The 20,214-nt window shown below is 37.9% G+C and overlaps 1 protein-coding gene across 3 annotated transcripts in view; it reads right to left on the reverse strand.

Moving 5' to 3' along the window:
- Positions 1-1,726: 1,726 nt before the first annotated feature.
- Positions 1,727-20,214, reverse strand: part of MYRIP (myosin VIIA and Rab interacting protein) — a 233,507-nt gene continuing 215,019 nt past the window's right edge. For all 3 annotated transcript variants that reach the window (XM_072412299.1, XM_072412297.1, XM_072412298.1), the window contains 5 exons: positions 12,498-12,659; positions 8,043-8,147; positions 6,816-6,876; positions 5,993-6,111; positions 1,727-5,006 (listed from right to left, as the gene is read on the reverse strand). In XM_072412299.1, the coding sequence (XP_072268400.1) occupies positions 4,974-5,006; positions 5,993-6,111; positions 6,816-6,876; positions 8,043-8,147; positions 12,498-12,659 (480 nt within the window). In that variant the 3' untranslated portion in view covers positions 1,727-4,973. The remainder of the gene's footprint in view (positions 5,007-5,992; positions 6,112-6,815; positions 6,877-8,042; positions 8,148-12,497; positions 12,660-20,214) is intronic.

Consider the following 20,214-nt stretch of genomic DNA (forward strand, 5'->3'; position numbering starts at 1 on the left):
AGGCTGGTGGTAATATATCAGTGTGTGATAATTATTGGCACACTTTGGGACCCTTAGAGCATAATTTAAATGACAAAGACTCACAGTATTTTTGCTTGCCATGTCAATCTCTTTGAGATTGCAGTGTACCCATCTTCTGCTGGCTACTTTCAGCAACATAACGCACAGTATTAAAAAGCTCAGATCATACCAAACTGGTGTCTTGAACATGACAATGAGTTCTCTGTAATGAAATGGCCTCCAGTCACCAGATCTTGATGCGGTGAAGCTCCGAATAGGAGATTTACATCACGGGTGTAAAGCTGACTAATATGCATGATGGTATCATGTCAGTTTAGAACAGAATTCACAAGGAATGTTTCCAGAAACTTGTTGAATCTATGCAACAAAAAAATTACAGCAGTCCTGAAGGTAAAAGTGGATATAACCAGGTACAAGCAAGGTGTATCTAAAATAGTGACCAGTCAGTGTATTTTGTCCTTATACTAGCCAATCTCTACTAAATATTATAATCAATGACTCCTGAAACATGGTCTAGTATTATTATATATCTCATAACATAAAATTAAATAGGTCCACAACTAGAAAAAAGCACAGCCATGTAACCAGTGCTGGTCACATGACCAGGCTCTCTTTCAATGACTGGGACTGCCTTTTTTGATCAGCCTTAACACTCTTTTAGAAATGTTCCGCTAGTATTATATCTCTAGGAAGAAGAGAACAAACCAATGTCAAAACCTCATACCAACTGTGAAGCAATATTGTGGATTTTTTTATGGCATCAGAGCCTGCATTATGTGAAGTCAGTAAGGAATTTGCAGGTTTTAACCTAAAAATTCCAGTAAAGTAACTGTGACCCACATCATGGCAGTTATCAAACAGAGTGAGTAATAACTATTCAATTCAAACAATTCAAAAGAAAAAGAAGACAGCGTGGTCACAAAGGAGCCGGAAATACTGTGAAATAATGTTGAGCCAGTTAAGTACGCCATGTCAAAAAATATTTTTAAAAGATCTGAACAGTGGAATGGGTTAAAATATATCCTGATGTGCTGGCTGAATATGTGGCTACAGAAAATGCTTGATTACAAGTATAGTCTATAAAGGAGGTTCTTTAGGTTACCAAAAGTGCTCACACAATTAATTATTTAAACCATGGGTTCAATAGCTATGACTATGCAAAATAATGACCTGGATTTATAAAAGCTCTCCAAGACTGGAGAAGATAGACTATTATGGAATAACCTGGGTGATCCAGCAATCCTAGAATGTATTTCTTAATTCAGGTGTTTAATCCTGGACCAGTTTTATTGTAGGTTTGCTGGGTCACCCAGGATCTCCCATACTAATCTATCTTCTCTGGTCCTAAATAGCTTGAATAAATCAAGCCCAGCGTGTCTATTGTTTTACGGTTGTTGTTGTGTCTGTTGAGAAAACACAGAATGAAGGCAAATCTCTCCAATTAAAAAAGAGCGAACAAAAAAGTTTCTCATTTAGATATGTTTTGCCAGGAAATATTGTTGTAGAAAAAGAAATAAATAAGACACATTTAATGTTTTATAATTTTATCCGTCTGAATTTCATATTTGTAATCAATGCTTTTTTTTCATAACTGATTTTATTTACCTTGAACTGACATGCATTTTAATTATATCACATCTTTAGAACCATCTTTTTATTTCTTAGTGTCCTCTCCTAAAGTTTCATCACACACAGATGCTACAGATGACATGACGTAACATTTATTTATCATTTTTTGATTCCGCTTAATAGATTTTTACCATAGAGTCTTAATCTATAACCTTTAAAATACTTTCATTTGTAAAAAAATTAATTCTGATATAAATATTTAAACTAAAAATAAACACTTGATGGCAAAATAATTATCATTGCAATATATCTGGATAAACGTTTTTTACACTTATTTGGCACAAATAAATCTTCTTAACAGAACAAAACATGAATGTTTTTTGCAGTGCTTACACAGTACATATTTTCATTTCAGAAGACCGAATAGTTTAACATTAGTACATTACAGTAGCTTCATAACATGCTTTTATGGAGAACCATTCCACAGCACATTAAACGCTTGATACTGTTAATTACAACAACATAAAAAGGCAAAAAGTGTACTTTTTCATTCCATTCACTTTGCAATTTTATATTAACAGGCAAACAACTTGTATTCACATTTTTGTTCAAATACACCTACAAAAGTGAAACTCTTTTCTTTAGTAACAAAGATGTAATTAGAAGTTTTGAGAAGGTAAAAAGGATAATTGGAATAGTTGGTAAATGATTTAAAGTTGATTTCAAATAAAATTAAATGTCTTCATTTTAGACAGAGAAGAGTTTAAATGAATGTTAAACTTTAGTGGATGGTCAGGCTCTCATCTAAGACATTCTTTCTAATTTCTGGGAAACAGTAAAAAATAGGGTACATCTATCCAATGATGAAAGGTGAAAAAAACCTGCAGGAATCTACTTATCTATAAACTTCTGAAAAAAAGCCATTGTAAAACTTTCCTAAAGGCTTATTCACGTGATTTTTTTTATGTGAAAAAAATTCACTCACTTTTACTGTGAAAAGTCCTTGATCCATCCACAGACCCAACCCAATAATTCCCATGCTGTCACAGCTTCCCTCTTCTTTTTAGCGCTTGCTATTCCGTTTATCCCTACTACTTTCTTTCTTTTGAGTTCTTCTTCACTTCACCCAAACTCGTACTGTGCAGGTGTGAGATTGGGTGACATTTCCTATTCAAATGTAAAAATAAAAAAGTGCCCATCTCACTGCACATGACTGAGATCGAGCATTTTTTTTTAACATTGCAGGAAAGCCTCTTGATGACACATGCCTGATCTTGGGCAAGCACAGAAGGAGCAGCCCACTGCTTATGTGATGCAAGTATCCCAGGAAGTTGTTGGTGTTATGCTTCAGTCTTAACTGCTGTGGGGACCCCCCCCCTCAAAAAAAAGTTTAAAAAAAAAACACATATTTTCTACTACGCAAAAGGGTTAGCGACCCTTTTATATAAGTTAAAAAGTGATGATAGGTTTACTTTAACAAAGAACAGGTTACATAAATCCTGTTTTTTCTTAGAATATTACTGTAAATATATATCCAGCTGGTTTGTGCATTCTTTGCTATGCATAGAAATAATTATTTGTTTCTTTATTTTGGAATATTACTTCCTAAACATAATAAAAAGACATCTTATTATTGATCAATGTCAAGAATTTGGTTTAGGGACATAAGTGCAGTTAGTCATGGCATAGAAACTGGTGTGCAGAGGTTGTAGGGTTGGGCTCAGGTTGGTTCTTTAGCCACAGTGGATTCTTTAGTTCTACGGTGTGCCTGCAATAATTAATAGTTTGCTGACTGGATCCACTGGACTTCCCATAAGAAAGCTTTAAATGGTCACATCTCTTTGTGTTCTTTGAGCTTCATTTAGGGCCAATCACATGACCAAGGGCAAGGACACATAGGATATCATCTCTGATCCCTGCAAAGGTCTATCACCATCTAGTCTATTCAGTCTACAATAATGTAAATATAAAGCAGAGTAATAAAGTGTTGGAGGCTCTGATTTATGAAAAAAGGCACATGATATATGCAGGACAAATAATGAGTAAGAAGTTATATAGACCAAATAACAACAATGAGAATTGATGGGCTAAAAAATAAATTATTATATACTGTATTATAATTTGTTTATTTTTATTTGGTTGGAAGATTATGGCCTAAGGATGGATGATAGTATATACATTTACTCGACTGCCAATCTGACTTCATAACAGTGTATGGCAAAAAATCCTGCACTGCATTACACATGGATAGACCACACAGCTAAATCTCAGTGTTAATGCCTTTTTTTTATATGTTAGAAATTGTTCTTTTAAAGGTCATTTAAAAACTGTTATACCTTAACTTTTTAGGAATGGTGGGATATCTTTTAATGACTTAAGTAATAAAAAATTAAAAAACAAAGAAAGAAAGGGTAGGAATATTACCAATTTATACAGTGGGTTATAGTGTAAGAAAAAATCAAAATGGTTACCATTGCAATAGCCCCTTAACCTTATTCTAATGACCACAAACATAATTAAAAGGACAATATTACCTTTGTACCCCAAAGTCTATCCATACCCTCATTCTTAATCCAGCAATCTTTATTGTGCAGCTCTGCTTGGAACCCTGAAACAGCATTTCTCCTGAAAAAGCCATGGGGTGGTTGAAGCATGCATGCACACTATGAAGCTTCTGTTTAGGAGGGAAGGGGTGTGCTGGGCCACCATAAGGACCACTGGATTGGGATTAAAGTGGGATTATTTTTCATAGTGAGATGCACTGGGGGTAAAAGGGGATTTATTAAAGAACAATTGTTAAAAGATACAGCAATCTTTAACAGATACTGGAGATTGCACTGCACAAAAATATTTTGTATGCATATTTGTACAAGTAGATCTCCTCTGGAACTTTAATGTGACAATGGAAGAGAAATATGTACCAGTAGTATTTTAGTTAAGTAGTCAAATTGCATCTAATAGAAAATATCCAAATAAGACCACTCAGATACAGTTTTGAAAACACCTTTACAACAAAAACGTTTGCTCTTACATTTCATTTGGTATATGAATACATCAAAAATGAACAATACAAAAACTTTTTTGGACACATTACTGGTAGTACAAGGATGGAAATAAAAAAGTGCATAATAAAACAGAGAGCCTTTCTTGAAACTCAGTAACCTTTTTCTGGTGTCTCCGATGAACTTAAGGCAGAGTTCCAGTTAGTAGACCATAATGTTGACCATTCCAAGTGAGGTATCTGAACAAAGCCTGATGATATCGGCATTGTGACATCACACAAGGATCTGTTTCTTTTATGGATAACATAATGGCTGTCAGATAAAGGCACTCTTGTGTACAGCTTTAGGCATCATACTTTTTGGCAGTATAAATATGGGTCTTTAATACATTATAGTTGAGCCTTTAGTGGGTTCCTAAAAAATACAATTAAAAAAGACAATGATTTAGAAAACAATAGTGATATTTATCAGTTTGGGTAAATATTGCACACCATTATTGACTGCCTCTTTCTTCTTCCAATTTATAGAACCCTCTGTTTTCACTATTACTATATCTACTATAGGTAGCAAAAATTAGCATGCCTATAAATATTATCTGCCACTAGATAGTACTTTACGTACAGGTATTTACATAACAACCAATCTTCTCCAAGTTGTTGAATTTCCCAGGGGATTTGTATTTCGCGGACTTCAGGCAAAAATGAATCGTTCAATAGGTGGGCTGATACTGGTGGACTGGTGAACTAGTGAAAGTTAGCGGTCATGTAATTAGTGCATTTTATATATTGTCTTGGGGTGCTAATTGGTTGAAATAGTTGAATGAATAAAACAGAAAACTGTTTTATAGGAATACATAATTTGTAAAGTACATGTACTTACTGACTGAAGCATCATTTAATTATAGGGCTAGCAGCCTAATGGCCTTGGAGGATTATAGAGCAATACACAATGAGTCTTTCATTTTGATTAGTAACTCTTGATGGTGGCAAAGATATTTAAACCCAAATGGAATTCAGGTGTTTGGCACTGGAAGTGATTTTTTGTAATCGCTTGCAGTGACAGAAGAATTAAGAGGCTGCTCACCTAACTTTCCTTTCTATTGCAGCTAAGCAATATTTCCTGGTCACCTACTTGCTTTTGATTGTACAATGAAAAGTAGCACATTTGCATGTCACATATTTTGACTGGCTGCCTTTCTCTACAACTCTACTGAGAAGATTACAGAACGTTTTTATCAAAACTGATTTAGGAATTTATACTACTTTTGTTTAAAATACAATGAACACAATATAAATTTATACATAGTTGCAATTTTTGGTGTTTTCTTCTATCTACTTGGTGGTTAGCATTAATACAACTTTCACTGTATAGACAGGAGAACATATAAGAATATCTCTCACCATAACTTCTTTAGCAGTACTCTTCCATTCTTTAGACCTTTGAGTTAAAGATCCCTGTAGCACAAAATTTCTATTGAATGCCTTCACTGCGTTTACTGCTGGATGCTCAGGTTCTTCATCTATCACATATGAAATTGAAAGATATCACATAAATAAGTCTGGCTAAACAGTTAATCAAAAAGTAATTCAAACAGAAGTTTAATTAAATAACACTTACTCACATATTTGATTAGTAAATATGAATATTGCCAGTTGTTTCTTTATTTTTTTTACTTTATCATAAATTCAGAATGCATTCAGTAGCCCGTCTTCCAGTTTAAAAATAAAAATGAAATTTCTCAGTAGCCTTTGAAGTAACACAATGTAGCTTTTGAAGTAATACTAGCTTTCTAACCAGCCCCCCCCCCCCCCAAGACACTCAGCTCTTTACTCATTAATTCTACATGGAACTAATTTTATTTACCCCACTTCTGGTGAGCCCAGTATATCTTGAATGCATTCCTTGGCTGAATAATAATTCAAAACAGATCTCTACAAAAGATACACTGTAATTTCCCTTTGACAAGTATTTGTCTGTTGCATAAGAAGTAGTATGCCAAGGTGTGCTGTGACCATTAAAACTAGTAATAGGACTGTACACTTATTTGCTATACTGGTACTTTCAACGGACTACATTACTTACTCAGTTCTATTATTATGCCCTCCCATTTATCCCGACAACCTGAACGCTATAAATTATGGAACACAAATCCTATACTTTGTTAGTATTTTTTAAATACATTTCTTGTAAATGTCAAAATGACCATGATGTGCAATGCATTACCGTGTAAAGGTGTTGCTGGTAGTTTTCGACGTTGCTGCCTGGAAGTGTCTATTGTCTGAATCTACCAAAAGTGAAAAAAACCTTTATGTTAAGGCAAGAAGAAAATTAAACATTGTAGTATTTCTCACAACAAAGCATCTTACATAATATGAAAATGTTCATAAAAAGAATAAATAGTAGCTTTTACGATTTAAAAGGGCTGTGGGTAGGAATACTGAAGTTGGTCAAGGGGGGTGAAAACAATTGATGGGCGCTAACACACCCCCCTAAAAAATAAAAAATCTGCATACATAAAATTCTGCAAATTGCTAATATCCAAACTCAGAGAATGGATTAGAAGAACAGATTTGGTAAACTGCTGGTAGAGCTGATTTTGTTTGTTTTAAGTACACATATTTTACTTCTCTTTTGAGCATTTCATCAAATCCCAGTGGATGTAAAAGAAGTGCACACAGCTAATAGTCACACATGAGTTATTTGAATGTGATGTCATTAGATTTGCTGCTTTGCTGCTTTGCACACTTAGCCTTCTTTCCTGTACTTCTAATGTCTGCACTCAGAATGCTATATGGTGAGAAAAGCCCTACAGTGTTTTATAATCCAGCATAAAAAGAAAAGCTTCATTTTCAAAGCAGAAACTTGATGAAGAATGCCACATGGGCAAGTGTACCACACACCTACACATTTACAAATTTAAGAAGTTCTCCTTTAAACTAAACCACCTAAAAATGTTCACTTTTAAGACAATTAACAATCAGAGCAGTTGGTGATATTATGGCTTGCAATGAGCATTAATGGGTAAGGTGGCAGAAAATGCTAGCTATGCATAGTGGATACACAACTTGTTTTAAAAAACAGATGTTAAAAATATAGTTGTTATCTTATTCTTAATTAAGTACCAATGTAAAGTAACAGTGATTGTGTTGGTAATTGTTTACTTATTACATATAATAACAAGTTTTGAAAAATGAAGAATTTTTTTTGCACTGTCTGTATCCAACCTCATTTGATATCCCATTGAAGAATCACAGCTCTATATTTCCTCACGTCCACTCACATTTTCAACCCACTAGGATAAACACAATTTTGATAGTTTATCTGTGATCCTCAATCCTATTTTGTACATAGTTAGAATATTTTCACATATACCTGTAACATCACAGGTATTGTGAATGCAGTATCCTATGTCTATAGATACCTTGACACTTGAAGGAAGAATGTTCATACCTGATTAGTATTCCTCTGCTCACGTCTTCTTGTCAGTCGGACACATGGAGAAACATTTAATCCAGCGACAGTGAGTGCTGATATTCTACTTTCAATATCTGAAATCTGAACACACATAACAGATTAATGTACAAATGCACACACACACAAAACAGTAATACAATGCTATACTGACATGTGTGCATTATGGTATGCATGTTAGAATTTATATTATTGCAATGCATGTAAGTTTAATGCTTTTTTTTGTTTCAATAGATTTTTACTGGTTTTATACAAAATACAGATAATAGACAGGTACAAGAATAACAAAATAGCGAGAACCATTCAAGTAAAAACAATTTGTGCATATACACATAAAAACAGAAGTAACGCATATATACAACATATAACAAGGACAACAAGAAAACAAGGGGGCAAGGGAAAAAGGGGAAGGGGGGACAGGTTGTTCAAGCAGTTCAGAAAATCAACTGTCATTTTCCAGAAATGTGCATATGACTATATAGTCAGCAGTGAGCAATCCCAGCCCATTGGCATATAGTATTAAATCCATGGTGACCATATTTTCTGAAATTTAGATACAAAAGCGGCTAGTAAAGCTCTCATCTTCTTGTTTACTAGAAACCAAGACATTTTTTTCTTAACTTGTTCTATGTTGGGAGTTGCAGACCACCAGGCCTTGGCCAGCACCATATCGGCTGAAGTGAACAAATATGTTAACAATTTAAATTGATTATTGGTGCAGACCGATGGTTTCAAATTCAAAAGTGCCTCCACCGGATGTTTAGGAAAGGCACGTCCCACAATAGTATAGGCCATTTGATATACCCTCCTCCAGAACCTCCTCACTTTGGGGCACTCCAACCATATATGATAAAGAGTTCCAGCAGTGTTGCAGCCCCTAAAGCAATCACCCGAGCAGGTTAGCTCGAACTTGGCAAGCCTAGATGGCACCATGTACCACCTCAACATCAGTTTATAGTTAGCTTCCACCACAAACGCATTAATACTACAGTGGGCAACCGTAGACCAAATTTGATCCCAGTCCTCCTGCTCAAGTGATATACCCAAATCTGTTTTCCATCTAGACATAAAAAAAGGGAGTGGACATAATTTTCTGCACCAGGTTGCTATACAGAGCTGACAAAACTCCTTTAGCATGTGGGTCCTGTACACACAAATCAAACCAAGTCATGTTGAAGGGACAGGTGGACTGTTCCAGTCTAGACTGGGCAAAATGTTTGATTTGGAGGTACCGAAAGAGCTCTGCTGAAGGGGCTCCATGGTTATCCCGGAAAACATTAAAAGAGAGTATCCCAAATGGATTGATAAAATGATGGAGTCTGTAAAGGTCCTTCTCTACCCACCAAGCAAAACTTCTTGGCTCTTCCATACCTGGCGGGAACATCGGGTTCCCAGTGATAGGGGGCCACCAGGTTGTGGCGAGATATGAGGCTTCCGTTCTGTTTAGTAGAGTCCAAGATTCTCAGTGAATGCCACAAGATAGAGTTAGATATGTGGCGCTGCTGAGGGCCTGGGACTCAAAATAGTGCTTCAACTGAACCTGGTGCCACTGCTTTAGCTTCGATAGATACCCAATTTGGGGGGGATGCCTCCAAACATAATACGATAAAAAGGGCGTTACCTGAGCCGCGTTATAGTACAAGTTCAAATGTGGTACCGATAGACCTCCCAAACTCCTCATTTAGAATAGAGTGTGCCTAGAAACTTGTGGGCGTTTGGCCCCCACATATAAACATCTTGCACTGTAGCAATTGTATGACTTGATTTTACCATTTCACCACATACACAGGCCGCCCATTATCAAGTAGAATGGCTCTATCACAACCATTTGTACAATAAGTCACCTGCCTGGTATCAGATACAAAAGGAAAAGAACAAAAACAAAAACAGGAGACAAAGACAACAACAATTTAACAAGACAAAAAGCACCGTACTTAACATGTCTGCCCAGGCGGTGCAGAGTTGAGACCTGCTCCCACCCCGCATGTTTGGTGGCTCAACAAAATAGTGCAACCAAGGGAAGACAGAAATACCTCTGTCGCCCCAAAAGTGTTACCAGACATATCCCCCGCAACCATAAAAATAGTGAGGGATATCTCTAGAAACTGCGGAAGTACACAGTGACTTCTACACCAGGACTAACGTACTGAAACAAATCACAAGAAGAGCATTATTCAAGTATCGAGTATACATATAACTGGCATGTAGATTGCATGGCAAACTGCCTTAACTAACACATATTGTTCCATGACTTGCAAATAATTGAAAGTTCGTTCCAGATGAGCTTGCAACACAAGAACTTGTAAGAACTGTCAGGGAGCAGGAAAACCAAATGTAAACAGAAAAAAGAAAAGGTCCCCAAAAAAAAAAACTTTCGGAAAAAAGAGAGGAGACAAATACAAGATGACCCAGATTACCCAGGTAGGTAAAAACATCATTTAAAGGTGTGCAAAACAGGTGTACATTTAAAGGTGTGCAAAACAGAAAAAACAGGGACCCTGGTATACTCAGGTGTTGTTCTGTGAAAACTGCAATTGCCTAAGCGAGGCGGAAGCCATATGCTCTTTGGAACCCCCTTGCTGGTAAGAGGCAGATGACCAAGGAGTAGGGGGCGGGGACCTTCGACACTGCTGGGCACCTCCAATTTGTCACAAGCAGATATTCTTAAGGTGTGGAAACAGGCTCTGACCTCTTTGCTTGCATCTTTCCTCCATATGAAAAAAAGCAATTTAAAGGGGAAGCCCCATCGGTAAGGGATCCGTTGATTCTGGAGTATCTGCAGAAAGGGTTTCAATTCTCTGTGACGTTAAATTGTTGTTGGTGCCAAGTCCACAAATAACTGGTAATTGTGCCCCTGAAAGGATAAAGGCTCCTTTGACCTAGCTGATCTCATCAACATTTCTTTCGTATGAAAATTATGTAGTTTTATCACAAAATCTCTCGGGGGACCCTCTGGTTTGGGCCTCGCGAGTGTGCGATGTACCTGATCCAGCTCCAATCATTCCATAGGTATCTCAGGGCATAATTCTTGAAAAAGAGCAGTGACCATAGCGTTAAGATCAATTATTGATTCTGGTAAACCGTGTATGTGGAGGTTAGAACGGCAGGACCTATTCTCTAGATCCTCTAGCTTATAGTGCAGGGACAAGTACCTCTTGTTTTAGATGTTCAATGTCCTCTTCATGGCCCTCCAGGACCGTTGTGGCATCATCCATGCGCCACTCCAATTGTACAGTACACTGACTCAGCTCTCTCATCTCTTTAGTAAAGTGGTCAGTAATTTTCTTAGCTATACTTTCCAAAGCTGAGTGTAGCATGATTCGAAATCTGTTAAAAAGATTTGGAGGCTGGTGCTGTAAAGCTGGTGATGAGGACGGAGAGCTCCCTGCAAACAGGTCAGGTTCACTAGAGCCATCGCTTCTCTCCTGACTCAGGAGAGGGGAAGAATTCACCATTTTAGCTGCCACACATGCTAGGGCAGACCTCACGCTGCTGTGCCTGTGCTTAAGAAGCCTCACAGGACCAGAATCGCCGACTAATGCACCTGAAAAAGCCTTGTAGACTTTGTGGTACTTTGTGTTGGGAAGTGTGGTGCAGGTCTGTTGAAAACCTACATTGTAGTGCACTGACAGCCTTTTTGAAATCCCTAACACCTAACCTAGCCCCTAAATAAACCCTTTATTTATGATCTTACTCCTAAACAAATTATGTGAACTGGACACTTGACCTGACAGTGGTTCTTAACACTAACATTTAAACTACTCATTAACTGACCAAACAGATTGCAATTTGATTAGTTCTATGTTATGCCAAAGTTATAGGGCAATTGAAGAAACAAATGGTGGTTTTGATTCACCATAAAGATATTCCGATATTTATAACACTCCATAATGCTCCAAATCCATCTTCTTAGGTATGTCAATTTGTATAGAAAACAGATTTATTTAATTTTTTTTTGCTTAATTTTTAACTTTAACGCTATTCAGCAAAGTGAACTTTCTATTTGTTGATCCCCTCAGAAATGTTTATTGGTATGCCTCCCCCTATATCAATTCAGTAGCAAACTAATATTAGTAAAAAATAAGATTACCAGTCTCTTTAGGCTGTGCAATGGAAAGAGTAATGTAGCTGTGTGCATGTACTCTTGATATAAACATATGCATATCCTGATATAAACCATGCCATCTAATATCAATATCTTGGATTATAAAGTACTGAAATATATGTACCACATATGTACATCCTAAACTACCCTGGGGATTTTGTTTTTCCTTCTCTGGGCCAAGATGTAGGAATTGTGTGAGGTTGAATTTCATGGACAGCAGTCTTCTTTCAACCTTAATGATGATAAGTACACAGTGCTATTTACCATACAACTAGTATATCTTTCCACAGATTCTCATTTTGCTGCTCCCCGAATTCAAGATAAACTACCTGACGTTCAGCGTGATGAACCTGCGCAGCTGCTGTTGCCACTTGATCCTCCAGATCAGCGAGTTCAATCTCTGTAGTCACACTGTTGATTTTGCGTGCTGAGTCCTCAATCTCATCCAGTTGTCCTTCTAACCCATACACAGTGCCAGCCGTCAGATACACCTAAAAGCATGAAACACAAACATGGTCTGTTTTTTTTTTTTTTTTTTTAATCTTGGTGACTAAGGTACTACTAGTTTATATTTAGGTTCCAGAATAAATTACTTTGATTACTGTATAGTAAGTGTAGCAGTATTTGCAATCATTTCAAATTTCTTCCCTTTTCTAAACTTCACTTATTCCCAGCCTTGAAATATACAAAAGTATGTATATCCCTCTATTGGGAACCCCACACTCTGCAAGAGAACAAGTTTGCTGTATGACCAACTTGACAAGTTTGAAATGATCCTGACTCCATGGGAGACTTACATTTAGACTGACTCAGGAATGTTAGACTTGAGAAGATGGTCCTTGAGCGCGCCAATCTCTGTGTAATAATATGGGAGGTCACTGCCCAGTTGGACTATAGGCCCCCCCCCCCCCCCCTTTTTATCCCCTCCTCTCTCCAATATTTTTTTTTCAGTCTCTCTTTTATATTTGTTTTTCTATTGTTATTATTTAAATTAACAGCTCATACAGCGGGACTAAAGGGTTGGAATACTTATTCCTTATCATTAAGTATCAATTGATAGTGTATATGTCCTACAAAAAAGAGGACTTTCCCTTACCTTGATCGTGCTATGTTCACAATTAAAAGGTATTATTTAGTTGCTATTAAGAGAACAAGTTTTCTGCAGCCTGGGTTTATATCTAAGGTGAGCGGATGTTATAATCCTGCATGTATCTCTAATAAAAGTTTATCCAAAGCCAAGAATAAACATTTCTAGTACAATACTATTTACCAGTCTTTGGATTAGTTGTATAAGAGTTTATTTTTCTTTTTTCAGCTGTTGATTCTACCAGTAACACACATCTTGCCACATGGTGACTCACAGTAAGGTATTTCTGGAGGAGCAGAATGTATACCACTCTCCTAATCTCCCTAAATCACAGACCACTGTAATAATTTAATACTTTTAGTGTTTATATAATTATATATATATTGTGTTTAGTTTTATTTCTTGTGGGAAGGGTGCCAAAACCAGAAATTAAATTAAAATTCTTTGGGGGCGTGCCGGACGATGGCGGACAGCTCCGTGTTCTGCAAGGGGGATATAGCCGCACACTTCAGCACGCGAGTGCCTTTCCACATTAGACATGGGGCCAAAGCAGAAGGGGAGCCAGAAGGGGCGCTCCGGTGGCGAGACGCCCGCATCCAAGAGTTTACTTGGGCTTTTTACAGCCGGAAGTCGGGCCGCGAGCGTGCAGGCCGCAAAGCCGCGACCTCAATTTTCAGAGGGACCCGAATCGCAGGAGACCGCGGTCAGTACACCCGCCCACTCTGCAACCCAATCGCCAGCAAGGGACACCCAGGAGGCTACTGTACAAGCTACCTTGATGGATCAGGTACCAGGGTCTCCCCTATTGTATTTACCTAGCCCCAGTACAGCTCCCAGCATGGAAGATCTCTCCAAACATCCATACAGCCCGGGGGAGGAGGACACAGAGTGGGATTGGAAAGCCCATTTGAAAGCCTTGCCAACACGGTCTGACCTAAATCGTAGTATTGAGAAGCTAGAATCCAGCTGCAAAACTGAGTTCCGCCATATACAGCAGACCTTACAGCAGGTGACTACTACCACCAATGTACTACAGAACACATGTATGGAACTTTCCTCTCAAGTAGCTTCCGAAGCGGCCACTCTTGAGCGCCAGGCGGCCCAAATTAACATGCTATACTTACTTCAAGATGACGAAGAAAACCGCAATAGGCGCAATATTATTCGCATCCGAGGGTTACCGGAAACGGTGCCAAATTCTGAGTTATACACTGCAGCCTATACTATATTTGCGAAATTATTGGCACTCCCACCAGAAGTGGATATTGAAATGGATCGAGTACACAGGACCCTCGGACCTCGTGGACGTGATCCCCAACGGCCAAGGGATGTAATTTGCCATATTCATTTTTATAGAACTAAAGAGGACATTATGAAAAAAGCTAGAGTCACCTCATCTATTGAATACGCTGGGGCCCAAATCCAGCTATTACCGTATTTATCCAAACACACGCTGGATCTGCGCAGAGCTGTCAGACCTCTCTTGAATGTGCTTCGCAATCAAAATATTCCCTACCGTTGGGGCTACCCATTCCACCTTATTGTTAGACATGGAGTCAAAAATCACTTTTTCAGGGATCCCTTGGATTTACCACAACTACAGAGCGCCCTTCAGCTACCTGATATTAGACTACCTGACTGGCCCGCTGTTCCCTCAGCTCTTTTCCCAGGGAATCCCCCATCTGTGGATCGACCTCAACATCCTCCGATCAGTTCTCCCAGGCGACAACAGCATCCTGGTCCTGAATCTGTTCCAACCTTGTCAGGTTCTTCTTCTAACCATTCGTAAGTAACTGTGCACGTCCCGGATGACACCCAGACATCGGCCTTCCGACCCAGTACATCCAACTGGACTGAGCATTGAGCGTCCATTTGATTTGCTCTTTTTGTAAGGACTCAGTGATTTTCCGAAGTAGCCTCTTCCACGGGAAGAAATGAACACTGCATACTACTCTAGACGATCGAATTTACCCGACAGTGGATTGGTTTGTAGAAGGGTTTTACAGCGAGGAAGGGGATGTGTTGGTTAGGGTTAAATCCCCCCCCCCCCTCCTCCCCTCCCCAGTTATCATTTACAAGTACTGTATTTGCCTTCCCTATCACGATACACTTATCTCCTTACTCATAATATGGAGTTGCATGCATATGTGTGTTCATTCAAATTTACCACTTTTTGGCCCTGTATGTCAGTGGCCACAAAGTACATGGTTCCAAGTCACAGCGGGTATCGCTGCTCATTTTTCCCTTCTACCTGTTATAGTCTGGTCCACTCCGCTACTGGAGATTTGGGTTCTGTTGGTCGGAATTGAATAATTTTGGGAGGGCCGGTGGGTGGGTGCCTGAAGAGTTATTGTACGGTTATTCTGTACGGTCAACATAAAGCTAGAGTCCACATATTACTGCTCCAAGAAACTCATTTCCATTCTCAAAAAGTACCCCTTTTACGCAATCGATACTATCCTACCTGGATACATAGTACCAACCCTGCAGGCAAAACTAAAGGGGTGTCTATAGCCTTCCATAAGTCACTTCCCGTTCAGATACTGGACACTTGCATAGACCCCGCAGGCAGATATGTGTTTGCTAAAATATCCCTATGGGACAAGAAATATACCGTTGCGTCTATTTACTCTCCTAATCAACAGCCAACGGTAGCGGCTGTCCAGTACCTGACTAAGCTACATGCTTATGCAGAAGGTGCACTGATAATCGGAGGCGATTTTAATTTTCCTTTGGATCCTCGGATAGATACATCTACTGGCCATTCCTCAATACCTTACTCAAAATTGAACGCCTTCAAGGCTAAATTATATGATCTTCAAATTTTGGACGTATGGCGTACTCTGCATCCGGATGACAAAGACTACACGTTCTACTCTAACCCCCACTGCACATATTCACGTATTGACTATATCCTGGTAAGCCATAGGATTTTGGATTGGCACCCAGGGGTGTCCATTGATAGTTGCCCGTGGTCAGATCATGCTTCGGTAACACTCACCCTTCGGTAACAGACTCCCTCGGTAGGCCCTCGAGAGTGGACCTGGAAATGTAATGATTCATTGTTTAAGGATCCGGTTTGCAAGGGGGCTGTATTAGATGCTATTAAAAATTTTCTGAAAGACCATGAGTCGGATGACACCTCCCTCCCCTTTCAATGGGAAGCACTTAAGGCAGTTTTACGCGGGGTACTGATCCAGCAGGGGGCAAGACTTAAAAAAATTAGATCTCAGGATATAGCCAATACGATCAACAAAATCCAGACGCTAGAAAGATTACATAAAAACAATCTGACATCTGACGTGTTTACTGAACTGACCTCTGCCAGGAGACATCTCTTACAACTGTACGACCTAGCCCATCAAAAGTATAGAGACAAATACCGAAAATCTTATTATCAATATGGGGAAAAATGCGGTCGATTATTAGCAAGGGGACTTCACCCAAGATCGGTGGCTACATATTTCCCACAGATCCGGAACTCAAAGGGTGACATTACTGTTATACCTCAAGACATTTTGAAAACGTTTCAACAATATTATTCGGACCTGTATAATATCCAAAACGCTGCGGCCCCGTCCATATCCCTTCGGGAATATATAACCTCTACAGCTTTACCAGAATTAGACCCAGAGGTGTCCTCTAGCTTAGAATCTGCTTTCACGGAAGAGGAAGTGGCCTCGGTGATCAAAAACTCTCCTGCAGGCAAAAGCCCGGGCTTTTTTGTTGTCTATCTAATATTTAATGTATAATATGATTTTAATCATCAGTTTTGTGTAATGTACAGAAATTTTTTTTGAAAATATAATTGTTTGGAATAAAGTTTTCTATATACTCTTTATCAATCACTGCCAGCAATTCTCAAATCTGTTTTTGTTTTGTTTTGTGTTACTAGGGAGGGATATGGCAAACTACTGCCTTTTTTTCTCTAGTTGTGGAATAGGTATTATACTCCTATTTCTACCCATTTCTAGAGTCTGCCAATTGCAAAAATGTTGACGCAGCTTTAAGTTTCAAGTCATAGGTTCCTGAATAGCAGACTTAAGCATAGGCAAGTAAAATGGGACATGGCAAAGAAAAAAAGTAAGTTTATTTTTTAACTTCAAACACTGAAGCTAGTGCTAGATGTTTGATGATATAGGTATTTTTGAATTTAGCTGGTTTAAAAAAACAAACAAAAAAACCCTCTCATTCAAGGCAATCATAAGCAATTTTACCCAAAAAAAGAGTCTAAGTTAAACATATATTTACCACTTCACTGAATACTAAACACTATCAAAGTCAAAACATACTATACATCTAAAATGTAGAATTACCAGCAAATTAAAATAAAACATACTGTAAGCACAAGAAATACATGGATATTTAAAAACAGGGACATGCAGTATATAGCTACAAACAAAATGCTTCTGATAATTTGTTATTACAAACCTTTACTGGTTGCTAACATAATCTAGAGTTAAAGAAAATGTGCCCAGACTATGCATGTTAGCCTATATCTTAAAAAACTACAGGGACTATAAATCAGTTTATTCCTAACATATATATTTCAACAAGGTGCAAACTCATATACCTTTACAAAACAAGCAGCTAGAGCTGTGTTTCTGAAGGGGGGGGGGGGGGGACCTTCTGCAATAGGCATTTTGTGCTTCTCAGGTCAGTTACCAATGACACCAATATTAATTTTAGCTATCTGTAAGGGTATATATATAGTATATATAATATAGTGTGAGGTGTGGATATGGTATTAAGATAGTATAATATAGTAAAGGTTCCCTGGATACCTGAAAGTTATTTAAATATGGGTCCCCTATGTTACAAAGGTTGAGAAATACTGAGCTAATGAGTTCAGAAATTGCTTGTTATGAACATGTAAATATAGTATGGGAACAGGTGTACTATAAACACCCTTCTTCACCCTACCTCTTTGTAGAATGCCAGAAAACCAAATGATATTAAATCATGTTGAGATGGACAAAAATCTATAAAAAATAATAAAATAAAAAGTATTTGGGTGTTTGGATTTCCTGAATATCTTCAATAACCCTATTTTTTTAGAAAGTGATATTTGTTTTTGTTTCAGAATGATCTATCTGTTTACAATACAGCAGGTGGCATCCTGCTTTTGACACAAGAACAGTGCTCCAGGAAGTGTCATGAACCTAATTCCTATAACATTTGATGTTATGTTTTCACACAATGAACAGTATCAACTATAGAGAGTACTCTATCAAGTCATCTTTACCTGTAAACGCTTGTACCTCTTTATTGACCATGACAAACTCTGCAGTTGTTTCTTTTTGCTTATCAAAGCAAAGCTTGCTCCAGAAGTTATTGAGTGTCTAGACTCCATAAACTTTTTTTTTGCTTTTTTTTTTCTTTGTGATTAACTCAAAGTGAGGATTTTTTTTACAGTACCTGGCACCACGCTGCCTAAAAATATGTTGAGAGAAACATCTGTCCTAATTGCATTTATTAAAATATGTACCTGTACTGACTTATATACAAATTCAACTTAGGAACAAACCTACAGTCCCTATCTCGTATGTAACCCAAGGACTACCTTGAATATGTTACTTTGGTTAAAGTTTCATACACTAGCAAAGGGGGCTGCATGTGGATGTCAGTGTAGCACTGTAAACATATTTACCACACTGAGAGCACACTGATACCTTATAACTGCTGTTGCTCCTTTATTAACCACCTGGGCGTTACACTGAGGTCTAGATTTCTGTTCCAAAAGCGTTACAGGTTTTAATTAATTTTTTTTTTTTTAAACTGTAGACCTGTAACTTACAGAAATATGTCCGAACAGGGTTCTAGTAGATATCATGAATATAAAAAATGTTTGAAACACACAATCATGTAAAAAAAAAAATACAAGAAGCCGGCCGGCTTTTTCTTCTAAGCCGGCCGGTTTAGAAGAAGAAGCCAGCCGGCTTCTTCTTCCCGGAGAGGACACCCGACGCTGGAGGACGACGCTGGAACACGACGGATGGACGATCGCAGCGGGACCAGGTAATTGATCCATAAACCCGAACTTTTCTCACTGTATTTACATACAGTGAGAAAAGTTCGGGTTTATCGAAAATAGTAACTTTTTTTAGCCCGTACCAAGGTCGGGCCTATCGGTCAGGTGGTTAAACAATCATATGTTGAGATGGATCTTCCTGGACCAGCTATTATTATTTTTGCAGTGAAGTCTTTAGGGAGGACCAGGACCTGGCTGTGCTAGCTGTCTGAGATACCTAAGTCACAAGAATTTTTTAGAAGAATTCCAAATCTTTTACTGGCAACTCTAAATCTTTTTTCACTTGCAAACAATATTGTGTATTTCAAATGAGCCTGGAGTCCAGCTTTAATTAAACATTACTGAGTAATATAAATTAAAAGGTCCTTAAAATATGTATACTTGGAAGAAACAAGTTGGAAGCCTAGAGATACAAGCCAAGCCAGGAATAATATAGTTTGTTATTTTGATTATACCAAATTTGGCTTGGAAAATCCAACTAATAAGTCTAGTTTTGCTGGGCTGCAGAAAAAACTTGGCTTGCAATAAAACAAGTAAGATATAGTTGTATTAACTTTTTGGAAAGGATTGATTGATTTGTAATATGTTTTCTGTTTTTTTTTTTTAAACCAATCTGCAATGTTATCGTAGGCACCACCTTGATTATGTACACATTTCATTGAGTAAAGTATTTACACTGTAATTTACAAGAACAGGAAATTGGGGAGGAATATTCCTCTGACATACTTGAGATTACAATGTTAAAATGTTGTAATTTTAAGCTAAGAAGGTGCCCATAATTCAGCCAACATCAAGGAGAAAATGTCTCCTCTTCTGAATAGGTATTGAGAAGTTTAAATATAAAATCATAGTGCACAGTAATTATATGGATCACTGTAAAAATTAGTTTTTTTCTGATATAAATGGAAGTTTGGAATGAGGTGAAACA

This window comes from Pyxicephalus adspersus, chromosome 5 (assembly GCF_032062135.1).
Source record: "Pyxicephalus adspersus chromosome 5, UCB_Pads_2.0, whole genome shotgun sequence".
Classification (NCBI taxonomy): Eukaryota; Metazoa; Chordata; class Amphibia; order Anura; family Pyxicephalidae; genus Pyxicephalus; species Pyxicephalus adspersus.